The sequence below is a fragment of the Trichechus manatus genome, unplaced genomic scaffold (genome assembly GCF_000243295.1).
Source record: "Trichechus manatus latirostris isolate Lorelei unplaced genomic scaffold, TriManLat1.0 scaffold00001, whole genome shotgun sequence".
NCBI lineage: Eukaryota > Metazoa > Chordata > Mammalia > Sirenia > Trichechidae > Trichechus > Trichechus manatus.
Genome location: NW_004443937.1, coordinates 16,193,792 through 16,207,467, shown reverse-complemented (window position 1 = coordinate 16,207,467; position 13,676 = coordinate 16,193,792). Strand labels below are relative to the sequence as shown.

The 13,676-nt window shown below is 43.1% G+C and overlaps 1 protein-coding gene across 1 annotated transcript in view; it reads left to right on the top strand.

Moving 5' to 3' along the window:
* Positions 1-13,676, top strand: part of RAB43 (RAB43, member RAS oncogene family) — a 35,624-nt gene continuing 21,948 nt past the window's right edge. Inside the window, exon 1 of the mRNA XM_004368380.2 lies at positions 1-356. Within this exon, the coding sequence (XP_004368437.1) occupies positions 153-356 (204 nt within the window). The 5' untranslated portion in view covers positions 1-152. The remainder of the gene's footprint in view (positions 357-13,676) is intronic.

Sequence of the window (13,676 nt, the reverse complement as noted above, 5' to 3'; positions counted from 1 at the left end):
GGCGGGGCTGGGCCCAGGCCGGCGGTCGGCAGCGCCAGTCTTCCAGGTAGCGCCGGCGGCTCCACGTCGCCAGGCGGCTTGCGTGCTGGCGCGGACGGAGCTCGGCCCGCGGCATCCGTGAACCTAGGCCAGCCCTTCGGCTCCTCGAGGTCATGGCGGGGCCGGGCCCGGGCCCGGGGGACCCGGACGAACAGTACGATTTCCTGTTCAAGCTGGTGCTGGTGGGGGACGCGAGCGTGGGCAAGACGTGTGTGGTGCAGCGCTTCAAGACGGGAGCCTTCTCGGAGCGCCAGGGCAGCACCATCGGCGTCGACTTCACCATGAAGACGCTGGAGATCCAAGGCAAACGAGTCAAGGTGGGAGGCCTGGCCCGGGCAGGCTGGCTGCGGGGTCGCGGGTCCGGGTGACGCCTCTGCCCTCTCGGGCTGCTCCGCGGCCCGGGCACGACGGGCCCCTGGAAGGTTCGCCCTCCGCAGGCGGGGAGTGGGGGGGCTAGTTGAGCCCCATGCCGGCAGCGAGAGACCTCCGGATTGTTTTGAGGTTTCTTGCAAATCCTTTTGCTTTGCTTTTCTCTCTTCTCCTCTCGGAGCAGGCCTGGGCCTCGGGGTCTGGGCCAGGTTCAAGCCCGCAAATCCGGTTTGACTCCGGTTCTTCGCAAAGCGCGGGCCTTCGGTTCTGTGTGTGAGGGAGGCAGTGGATGGAAGAGAAACCCCTGACCTCCCGAGCTCACACTCTGGGGGGACTGTGCTCTGAAATCACTTCGCCCGTGGAAGGCAGTCTGTGAGATTGAGTTCTGTAGCCCGCACGAGCCGACCCCTGGCCGTCCTGACCCCTCCCCACCGAGGGCCACTCGGGGGACGCGGTGGGAGCCCCCGGCTCAGCCCGCTGGTGAGGAATCCAACCAGAAAACTACACCCCCACTGACAAGGAGTGATCAGGAAGTAGCTGCTTCTAGGACCTGAGGGCCAAAACTTTTTGTCAGAATTTCCAGCCTGGCCACGCCTCCCTGCAGTCTCTTTGTGGACCTGGTGGTGGAACTTTACACGAGATGGGCCAGCCCTGGGTCCCCTCCCCCAGCTGCTCTGGAGTTAGATGGAAACCGAAAACTTCACAGATACCGGAAGGTGGGGGAGAGGACCAAGTTTTAGCAATGGCTCCGCATAGAAACAGCAGGATGTAGTTGCCCTGTGGGTTGCAATATCCTGGTGATGGTTTGATAAATGATGTTTGTGATTAATGAAACAGTTTCTTACCTAGGTGTCAGAAGAGCATTGTTCTTGTTCACAGGCGGCACTGAATACCTTTACTTAACTGCACTATACAGCAAGGCTTCTCATTCTTTCAAGGTTCTGAGTTCCCAGGACAACTCTAACAGCACGGGGGCTGGGTGGTGGGCAGTACAGGGCAGGTGTTATCTCTGTGCCTCACAGATGGGGAGACCCAGGCTCAGAAATGTTGTGTGGACAGGAAGTAGAGCCAGGGCAGTTGGCATCCGTTGAGCCCTTGACCAGTGCTCACCCAGGTGCGTGCCTGCCTGTCTGCTCTACCACTCTTGGCAGCGGTAGGCCTGCAAAGTGTGGTCTTTGGCCAGGATACTTAGCTGGTTGTCTTTGTTTCAGTAAAATTGGGATCGTTTCTGGGTGTGGCCTCCCTCCTGCCCCTCCATGGAGAAGAAAGTAAGCCAACTATCTTTACATGACCATAGTGTCTCTCTGGAGTAGATGTGTCATGGGAAGCAGAAACTCTGCCTTGAAGACTTTTACAGTCTCCTGGTTTCTGTGTGCTTTTGGTCTCCTTGGACCAGAAGGAAGTAAGGTGCAGGCAGGAGCTCTGATTCATTCAGGACCATCTCCTTGGAGCAGGTGGCTTGGAAAGGGCTGTGGTATGGGTGGAGTGTGTTCATGGAGGAGTTTGTGCTGCTCTGATGCCAGCAGTGACAGAGGGAGTGGGGTGTTAAAGTAAAGCCATAAAGAACAGCAGTGTTCTCACAAGTTGTCTGCCCACTCCCCGAGTGTTTGTGGCTGCCCAGTGCTGACGGTGGTCAAGGAGGGGGCAGAGAGTTCCTGTTTACCTGTCGAGATAACAACTTGTGCCCAGCGGAGCTCAGGCTGTACTGTGTACCCTGGCATAGGTTATGCAATGCAGGGCAGAGCAGTTAGTTATTTCTTTTTCTATGGCCACTTCCAGATTGTTCCTAGGAGACAGCCTGGTGGACTGGGAGGAGAGAGGACCAGCAATGTAGGCATGGTCAGACTTCTTAATAGTTATAGTGGCTGCCCTTCTCCACAGGCTGGGTGTGCCAGCTGCTTTACAGATGTGTGCTCTGCCTCCTGAGGGTATCGTTAACCCCACTGTACACAGCTAGTGATAGAATTGGGCAGTTTTCTTCTAGTTTTTTTTGACTCCGAAGCATTGAGGTCTCTCCCCTACCTCAGACTGCTTCCTAGAATTGGGATTGTTTGTAGTGGCAAGCATTTTGCAGTTGGGGAAACCTGAAGCCCAGAGCACTGAAGAGGCTCGGTCACAGCCACCTGAGTTAAAACTGAGCAGCAATGAGTGGGGAACCCTGCCTTTCAGATCCAGATTTCTGGCGTCTGCTGACTCAGTGTGAATATCAGCTTTAGCTTTCCTCTCTGTAAAATATCTCAAAGCGGTCTTCCAGCAATGTGATTTTTTTTTTTAAAAGTTGGGTTTATTGAGGTTTAATTTACACACAGTAAAATTCCACCCATTCAAGTGTACAATTCTATGAATTTTGACAAACATATATAGTCATGTAACCACCACCACAAATGGATATACAACATTACCATCATCAACCCAAAAAATTCTCTTGTGTCCCTTTGTTCATAGTCGGTTCCCTCTGTTTACCCTGGCTCCTGGCAACCCCTGATCTCTTTTCTTTTTAGTTTCAAGCAGTGTGATTTTTTAAAAATTGTGATGAAAATACACATAACAAAAGACACATCATCTCAACAATTTCTATGTGTATAATTCAGCAATGTGATTTTAACTGGAACTTTTACTGAACCAGATTTTGTTATTGTTTCTGCAGAAAGCAAATCCACATCACGGATGTAGTTGAAAACCTTTTCAGGGCCCATCTTGGGTTCAGCAAGTGTCCTGCTCTATTTCCTATCCCTCCTCTCGTTGTTATGCTTTACAGTAATGCTGGGTTTTGTTAGAGCTTGAGGAACCTTAGAGACAGATCACCTACTGGTTTTCCAGCTTTTCTGAGCTCTGATGTTTGGGAGGCTACGAGGGCAGAGGTTCAGAAGGTCTTTAACTAGCTTCCTACCAATACTACTTTTATCTAGTTTTATATTGAGGTTCTACTTGTTTTTATTTGATTAAAGAGTTCTGCTGCTAAAAAATAGGAAAATCACAGCTCTGATGAAGCCATCTTATTTCTATAGTGGCTTCCTACTGCAGCCAGAAAACTTTCTAAACTCCATGCCCTAAGAGATTGGCCCTGTCTGTGTCACTGACTTTGTCTCCCTCCACTCTGCCTCTCGTTCACTACTCTAGCCATACTTGCCTTTGCTGACCTTCCAACAAGTCAGGTTCATTCCTGCCTCAGGACCTTTGCATTTGTTCGCCTGCAAATGCAGATCTTGTAACTGCCACTTCCTCATCATTGAGGTCCCAACTCAAATGCCCCTCCTCAGAGAGGACTTCCCTAACCTCCCAGTCCTTCTGTCCCATTACTCTGTTTTACTTTTTCATAGCACTTACCAATAGTTGAAATTACCTTGTTTGCTTGTCTCCCCCGGTTGAGTGTAAGTGCCTTGAAAGTGCGGGGGTCTGCTGGTCTTGTGCACCTGAGAATCCCTGCACCTAGAATAGTGTGAGACACACAGTGCTTACTACATGTCTGTTGATCGGCCGATTTTTATTTACAAAGAGGGAGTTGAGGCCAAGATGAGTGAAGTGACCAGCTTATCCAAGTTTACACCCAAGTCAGTGTCAAAACCAGGATTTGAACCGAAGGTCTGGCTGGTTCCTAAGCCCAGGGCTCGTTTTTACACTGGGCCACCCTTTTGATTCCCCCTGAGTTCACAATGATGACCCTGAGGTTCTTTCTGCGAGTTAATGAGGCTAGTGAAAATGCAGTTGTGGCCTCTGAGCTTACTGAGAGAATTTAGACCTGGCATTTTATAAAGATTTTCAATACTAAGTGTTGAAACCCAGAAGAGTTTCAGGGTATTTATCAGTTAGCCAGAACATTTAGGTAGCTCCACACAGCTCATATGTCCTGCTATTCTGGTTAATAAGATTTTGTATATGATGATCATCCTATGTTATTCATTGTGCTCAGGCTATACAGACTGAACTTAGAAAGTGAGTCTGGTGCTGCTAGTCTCTCCAGTTGTGGAGTCTCTGATAAAGAACACTAGGTTAGTCCTCTGAAGGTTTGGGTCTTACTTCCAACACTGTCACAACCTTGAGCAATTCATTTTCCCTTCTTGGAGCCTCAGGTTTCCTCATCAATGAAATGGGACTAATGATCTTTGCTCTGCCTATTTCCTAGGGTTGTTGGACAATTAATGGCTATGCTTGAAATACTTTAAAATTTCCTTTACTTATTTTTGAATAGATAATACAGTCATATGGTTCAAAATTGGACAGATTTAAAAGGGTATACTGTAAAAAACGTCCCTTCCACCTTTGTCAGGAGTCCTTGGGTGGCGCAAATGGTTAAGCACTGCACTATTAGCTGGAAGGTTGGTGGTTCGAACCTACCCAGAGACACCTCGGAAGACAGGCCTGGAGATCTGCTTCCAAAAGGTCACTGCCCTGAAAACCCTATGGAGCGGTTCTACTCTGCACACATAGGATTGCCGTGAGTCAGAATTGACTCGATATCAACTAACAACAACAACCACTTTTGTCCCCCCAGCCATCCGGTTCCTTCTTAGAGGCAATCAGTGTTATCCATTTCTTGTTTATCTGAAAGTACTGTTGTATATAGAAGCCAGGAATGACAAATATAAGGAATTATTTTATTATTGCTGTTGTTACCATTCTCCTCATTAGATCAGGCAGATTATTTCTTAACTCACTCCTTCCTGGCCCCTCATTCCTCCTCACCTCGCTGTCCCCCAGGAAATCGCATTCAGTCCTAAATCCTTAACAACATCCAGACCTCTCCTCTACTTACTGTTATCTAGGACAACACAAAGGCCTGTTATGTAAACGCTGTTTTTGCGGATCCCTAGGGACATAGGCCTCAAGTACATGCACAGAGGTTAGCCTTGTAGAATTGTACCCCCTTTATTTGGTTCTATATCCGATTCACTCTGCACTTGTTGGAGATGTTGCCAGATCTCTCCTTCACAGAGGTACAGTTTATGCCCTTGGGCCTGGGCCTCTAGATTTCTGGACCTTTGGCCTTGGCAATCAAACTTCCCTTGGCCCTACAAGTCATCTTTGTTTTTGTAGCTGCTCCTGGCACCTCCAAAGAGGGGACAGGGGTGGGGTAAAGGGAGATGGTTTCTTTTTAAAGTTTGCATTCTCAGTTCTTCCAGTCAAGGGTTCGCTCCTGTACTTTTCAAATTTGGATAAAATTAGGTTGACTTTTTCAGTTTGGATCAGAAATAGCAAAAGGACTGTTAGATAAGAGAGAAGTTCTAGGTCATGCTGGTTGTTTGAAGAAAACTGTTCTCGATGCCAGTGACAACCAACCTAATTGTAAAATAAACCTTGCCTTCTGAGGCTTCTTGCGCTTCTGAGGCAGCATGTACAGTGGAAGATGGTAGAGAAAGAGCCAGCTTTGGAGCTGCGCTGTACCACGTTAGAATCTTCCCCTGGCCATGCGACTTTACCTCTTCCATCTATTTCATCTGCAGAGCACCTCCCTGTTAGGACCTGGCACAGTAGATGGGAACTGATGTTGGTGCAATCACCTGATAACGGGGTGGTGTGGGGAGTCAGGAAGCCCGGTTTCTCGGCCTGGGGACCTGGTTGCCCAGCTGACCTTAAGCAAGCGACTTCACTGATCTGTTTCCCTATCTGTAAAATGAAGACAACAGTATCTTACATAGGGTTTTCTATGTAAGAAAAGGCAATAGCCTGGACCCCAGGAGCAGTTCTAACACTGGAAAGGATGTCTGAGCAGTGGTTCTGAACCATTTAGGGGTCACATGGGAAGTAGAGTTGAACAAGGCCTTTAGCACCTCACTGGTTCCCCATCGTGACCCAGAGTGTGGACATGTTTTGTTTCCTCTCTTTCATGTCTTTGGTCATTAAGCCCTATTAGGTATTCTTTACCTTCCAGTGGCCTTTGTGCCATGCTAGGCTGGTGCTAGGCCCTTGCTGATGCCTGTTGCTGTGTGGTTTTCTTATTCTGTGAATAAGATTGGTGCTTTGGACAGGAGGAAGTCATAAAGGTGAGTAGTAATAGAACAACCTCTCTCAATGTGTACCACATCTTACTGGTCTTCACTGCTTTTTCTCATACATTGTTCCATTTGATACTCACAGTCACCCTGTGAGAGATATTCCTATTTTAGAGAGGGGGAAATTAAAGCTCGTATATGGCAACATTGAACTAGAACCTAGGCTTTTGGGTCCTCGTCTGTGAGGCACTTTTTCCTCATTGCTGCATTATGCCCTCTAACCACTACCAACTAAGCAGCAAAAAGGTGGGACCAATTTAAAATCTAGGCCATCGTGTATCACTTGCATTTTACATTTTGATTAGCATTATGATATTGACATCCTAATGCAGGGGCTTATTAAACAAATAAATCCTAAGTGGTGGAAAAGGCCAGTGTTAACGAAAAAGCCCATCTAGAATGACCTACAAAATGCTGTTTTTTGGAACATATCGGTTCACATAGGAACAGAAACCAACCGAGTGCTATTAGATAGAGGACCTATCCAACATGCTTTGATGAGTTCATAAATCTCCAGGACAATTTGCCATTAATAGCTCCTATGGTTAAGCACTTGGCTGCTAACCGAAAGGTCGGCAGTTTGAATCCACCAGCTGCTCCACAGGAGAGAGATGTGGCCGTCTGCTTCCATATAGATTACGGACTTGGAAACCCTATGGGGCAGTTCTACTTTGTCCTACAGGGTCGCTAAGAGTAGGAATCGACTCAGTGGCAATGGGTGATGATGGATCTATACCAATACAAACATGTCCTCCTATAATCTTACTTGTGTTACTTTGCCTTGCAAACCTCCCTTTCCTGGATTGGAAAAAGGCAAACTTAATCCTAGATGAGGTGTATTAGCATGAATTCTTAGAGGTTTTCATGATTGAGATGATACTACCCCAAATATAGAGTATGACTAAAAAGTAACATGAGTGATCTTTAAAAATAATAGCCTAGAGCTTCAGTGTGTATTTCCTAAATGTTTCATCAGTTACAACGCTGTGTATTCAGAATTATCTTCAGAACTTGCAGCTCTTTCTTTTGGCAGGTCTTTCAGGGGTGGATTTGATGATTAAAAACAGTCAAAGGCCATTAGGGCCAACCACAGTGTTAGCAGTTCTTTGGTCAAACATGAGGTATGACTATAAGATAACAATTCTGGTTTCCTTTAGGTTGGGGGGCTTACCCAAGGGCCCTGAAGGCAATTCCAGTTTGTTTCGGGCAGAGACAGGTCATTGAAATAAGTTCACTGCCTTCTGAGGTGTCTGCTTTTCCAGGGGACAAGATTCACCTTGATTCAAAAGGTCTGGAAGGTTCTCCGTCAGCTAGCAGCATGGCTGTTATAGGTCATTTCCTCTCCTTGCATCAATTTCCTCATCTGTTAAGTGGGGACGTTGGACCATGCAATCTCTGGAGCCTTTCCTGGCTCCAGGAGCCTATCGTTCTCTGAAAGAAGTTCCTTGTAATTTCAAGCCAGATAACTCCCTGCCCCCATCACTTTCAAGGATGAGGAGTATAAAAATTAGATATTTTTAAAATTAAAAGTATTCTGTTTATTTTTTCCAATTAAAAACTTGGTTTTTGTTTGTTTAACTTGTTTTTTACTCTTGGGTTAGAGAGTTTTAGCTATGTATGGTTACACTAATAGTTGATGATTTCATGACAAAATAAAAAGGATCATGGTAATCAGAATAAACTTCAGTTTGCTAGCTGTGAATGGTTAATATCTGCTATCTTTACATTATAGATGAAATTCAATCATGTAGAAAATAATCAGTTTTATTACTGAAATGCCGAAGTTAATGCTTCAGTGTAAACTGATTCTGCAGTGTTCTTTGGGTTATTTTCTCCTCGAATAAGCTGTCGACAAGTGTTGGCTGAATGAATGAATGGATGAGTGAGTGATTGATGGAGAGGGGAGGGACACATTTGAGCAAGGGTATCTGGCTATCACTGGGTATCTTGGGCTGAGTGTATTGGAAGTCTGGACGCTCAGAGCAGGGCTCCAGGTTGGTTAATGCTGAAGGGCACCCTGGCAATTTTTAACAAAGGATACATGGAGGAGGAAATGAACAGAGGTGAAAGGGGAGACCCTCATGGGAATTCAGGGACTCTCCTGCCCCTGGGAAGGAGGGTGGTTAGATAGGCTTTGGGGCAGTTTTATTATTTTGCTTTACATAAATTGCCCCTACCGGACTTTCCTGTCTAACATAGCATTCTACCAAGTTGCTGTATTTATTTACTGTGGTAAATATGTGTGTAAAATTTATTTATTTTCTGGGATCAAAGCTATACATTTCCTTTGTTCTTCTGGGTAACAGAAGTTCCTCTGAAAATTTTAGTCTGAGCCAAGGCATTCAAGGGATAATACTTTGTAGATTATTATAAAAAAGTTTCTTTTTTAAGCAAACATCTTTGTTGAGATTTAATCCATATACCATGAAATTCCCCCACTTAAACTGTACAATTCAGTGGATTTTAGTATATTCACAGAGTTGTGCAGCTGTCACCACGATCAATTTTAGAACATTTTCATCACTCCAAAAAGAAACCCCATGCCCATTTTAGTCACTCCCATTTCCCCCTTACCCAACCCTAGGCAACAACTTATCTACTTTCTGTCTTTATGGATTTGCCTATTCTGGACACATTTCATATAAATGGAACCATACAACGTGTGTCCTTTTGTATCTGACTTATTTCACTGAGCATAATGTTTCCAAGTCAGGTAAGCTCTGCTCTGAAATGGACTTTGTCTTACGTACCAGTGTTCCTATAGCACCTGTAATGGTGCCTACATACATCCTACACGTTGCTTGTTTGTTGTTGAACGAATGAATGACTCATAGTATAGTCACTGTTTAGTGATTTACTTTTTCCACTTAACAAGCTATGTCTCAGCTTGCCTTTGTTGGAGTGATTAGTTGTCTCTTCCATGTCTACTTCTACTAGTTTGGAAATACAGATGCTAATTCTACTCATCTTTTTAAATTCTAAATGCATATTTAAACTTCTGTTTTTCTATTAACAGTCTAGAATTAGTATCTCTTTCACCTTGTAAAATGGTGGTAGTAGTCAGAACCTGTCTAACTTCAGGAGGAAAAATGAGAATCAAGATCAGCCCAAGACTGATCCCTATGAGGTGGAGGTCAGGCATACTTTCACTCTCCAACCTTTTTACCAGGTCTGACACCAGTTGTCCCTTCCACAGCACTCTCTACTTCTCTTCTGGGTTCGATAATCCATTGCTATAGACCACCCAGAACTCACAGACCATTCTTATAGTTAAGTGGTTTATTAAGGAAGTAACAGGGTACAACTCGGGATCAGGATCAGGAAGCAGGTAGGCAAAGTCTCCCTTCTTCATTGCAGGACAGCTCTCTCAGCTCCTCTTGGCCCTGCCATCTGTCACCATGGACTCTGCCACAGGGACACTTCCAGGCCTGTTGCCACCAGCTCTGCCCTATGAGACCCTCTGGGTCTCTCACTGTCTTCAGTGTTATAGCCCTTGACCCATGTTACAACTCTTTTAGGAGGTTCCTTGCCTCCTGTCTCTCTGCTGCTTCCTTCTCTCTTCTTTGTTCCTTCTGCTTCCTGCTTCTTTCTGTCTGAAAAACCTCTGTGGGGTTGGCTGCTTATATACACAACTCTGTTAATTTCAAGGTAATCCACGGGGGCACAAACTGACCAATCTCTCGGTAGGCCACAGACCCTTCATTTGCATAGTAGGCTGCAACTCATATTATCTGTGTAGTCTATTGACCAATCCCTGAAAGGTGCATACCAGTCACAGGGCAGGCTGCAGCCCAGAACTAGACAAAAAGTATCAAGCAAAGTTGTTTACAGCTTACTCAGGAAATTTTAATCAACCTGGACAAAAGCAACAAACCCTCTGGGGTAGAAAACTAGGGCAAAGGTAACTCCTCACTCAGGGCTTAGGGGAAAAATCTCTCAAGATGTTTTTCCAAAGAACCAAGGTAAACGGCGATATACAGGAACTAATTTCATCACACACCTGTAGAAGACAAGGACCTTGGCACCCACTTTTACTCCCTCCTCATTGCCCCCATCCCCACAACTCGCAATTGTAGTCATCTAGGATTTGAGTTCCAAATTGTTATTAATTTTTCCTACATTGTGCATCAATGGTTATTTAGACTTAATTCTGAGTTTTATTTATTTTTTGTTTACCATGTTTATTTCTTGGATTCATTTTCATTTGCCTGAATTTTTTCTCAAGTAATTCTTATAGAAAAATTCCTTAAGTGATAAATTTTCAGTAATTATGTATCCAAAATTAACTTTATTTTCCCCTCACTTAGATGTTAGTTGGAGTCCTTGGGTGACCCAAATGGTTAAGTGCTTGACTACTAGCTGATAGGTTGGCAGTTCAAACCCATCCAGAGGTGCCTCGGAAGATAGGCCTGGCAGTCTGCCCCCATAAAGGTCACAGCCTTGAAAACCCTATGGAACAGTTCTACTCTGACACACATGGTGTCACCATAAGTCAGATTCAACTTGACAGCAACTAACAACAACTAGATGTTAGATTGGCTAGATATAGAAATCTAGGCATGAAATCATCCAGCTGCTGCTGAGAAATTGGATTCTAGTTGAATTATTGTTTGCTTGTAGTTAATTCACTTTTTATTTTTGAAAGTGTTTAGGCTTTGAAAAATTATATCTGGCATTCTGAAATTTTGCCATAGCGTGTCTAGCTGTGGGATTTTTTTTTCTCCTGCTCTGAACTCAATAGGTGTACTCAATATGAAAATTCCTGTATTTCTAAAGTTCTAGCTGCTCCTCGGGAAAAAAGACATGGCAACCTGCCTGCATAAAGATTTCAGCCTAGGAAACCCTATGGGGCAGTTCTACTCTGTACTGTAGGTTGGCTGAGTCAGAATTGACTCGTAAGTGCACAGCAACAACAACAGGGAATTTTCTTTTATTTCCTTGATTAGCTCTTTCTTGTCATCTGTCTGTTCTCTGTTCTGCAGGTTGCACAAGGTAGGGATTGGAACTTAGGAATCTGTCCTCTGTGTCTCTTACCTTTTTCTCTGTGTTGACATCTTGTTCCGTCATTCAGGATTCTAGACACTCCCTGGGCTCCACCTTCCAGCTCACTGATTTACTTTTCAGCTGTATTTATCCTGCAATTCACTTCATCTGTTTGTTTCTTTATTTTGACAGTTGTTATATTTAGTTTCCAAGATATTCGTCTGGCTCCTTTTCATATCAGTAATACTTTTAATTCTGAAGATATTATTAATTATTTTATTTTTTCCTCACCTCTTTATGCTGTGAAAATTTGCAAACATAAAGGAAAGTTGAAAGGATAGCACAGTGAAGCCCATATATATCTTCCACCTAGATTCAACAATTTTTCATGTTTTTGCTTTATTTTTCTAAATATATAAGTGTGTTTTATTTGAAAGCGAGTTGCAGACATAATACTTTACTCCTGAATACCTCAACATGCAACTTTTAAGACTGAGGACTACAAGAATAAGCACCATACCTTTATAACACTTAAGAAAATTAATATTTCCATAATAGCATCTACAGTCTAGTCCATTTCTTTATTTTGGACATACCTTCTTTTTGATGTGTACATTTATTGCTATAAATTTTCTTCTGAGCACTGTTTTTACTGTGCCCCATAGGTTTTGGTATGTTGTGTCTTCATTCTCATTTGAGTCTAAGAATTTTTTAATTTCATTTTTAATTTTTCCTGTGCCCAGTAGTTTTTAAGTAAGGTCTTATTCAGTTTCCGTGTATTGAATTTTTTTCCTTGCTCCTTCTGTTACTGATTTCTAGTTTTATAGCGCTATGGTCAGAGAAGATGCTTTGTATTATGTCGGTGTTTTTGAATTGATTGAGGCTTGCTTTGTGGCCTAGAATATGGTCTGTTCTGGAGAATGATCCATGTGCATTGGAGAAGAACATGTACTCTGCTGCTGTTGGGTGGTGTGTTTTGTATATGTGTATGAGGTCAAGTTGGTTGATTGTGTTATTTAGATCTTCTGTATCTTTATGAATTTCTTTGTAGATGTTCTGTCCATCATCAAAAATGATGTGTTAAAATTTCCTGCTATTATTGTTGAACTGTCTATTTCTCTTTTCAATTCTGTTAGAGTTTAAGTATTTTGGAGCTTTGTCATTGTGCATGCTTATTATTGTTATGTCTTCTTGGTGAACTGACCCTTTAATCATTATATAATGCCCTTCTTTGTCTCTTAGAATGGATTTTGACTTGAAGTCTGTTTTATCTGAAATTATTATTGCTACTTTTGGTCTCCTTTTGTTACTGTTTGCTTGGTATATTTTCTCCAGCCTTTGATTTTTAACTTATTTGTGTCTTTGTGTCTAAAGTGTGTCTCTTATTATAGGCAACATATTGATATGTCATGTTTTTTAATTCATTCTGCCACTCTCTGTCTCTTGACTGGTGGTGCATTTAATCCATTTACATTCAGTGTGATTAACGACAGGTATGAATTAATTTTTGTCATTTTGTTTTGTTTTGTTTTGTTTTTTGGTGGTGTTAATGGTTTCTTTGTTCCTCTTAATTTTCTGTGCTGAGTTCTTTGTGTGTATGGATTTTCTTTTCCTAGCAATCATTGTTGTTTTTGTGTTTACTGAGTCTTTTTGATTTTCTTCTTTGTTTTGGTGAGTAGATTTATTAATTTTATTTGTGGTTACTCTGAAGTTTACCTTTGTCCTCTTAAATTTAAAACAGCCTGTTATGTCTTGAAATCACCTTGGCTTCCATTCCATATGGAGGTTCTATAGCTACACCTTTTATTCTCCCTTTTTGTTTTGAAGTTGTCGTTGTTTACAGCTTAACGTCTCTGGTTCCCTGTAGTCAGTTTTGTAGCTTTAGTTTACTTTTGTGAAATCTTTGTCTGGGTTGGTATCTGGGTGATGCTGTTGTATGTCTTTATCTCAGGTTGTTGTCTGATGTTGTTGGTTCTCTATCTGATGGACTCCCTTTAATATTTCTTGTAAGACTGGTCTGGTTTTTACAAATTCCCTTAATTTCTGCTAATCTGGGAATGTATTAGTTTTGCCATCATTTTTTTTTTTAAATTTTTTTTATTGTACTTTAGATGAAGGTTTACAGAACAAATAGTTTCTCATTAAACAGGCATATTGTTTTATGACATTGGTTAATAACCCCATGACATGTCAACACTCTCCTTTCCTGACCTTGAGGACCTTTTATTTGGTGAAAATATACATAGCCAAAGTTACACCATTTTGAAAGTTTCTACATGTACAATTCAGTGACAT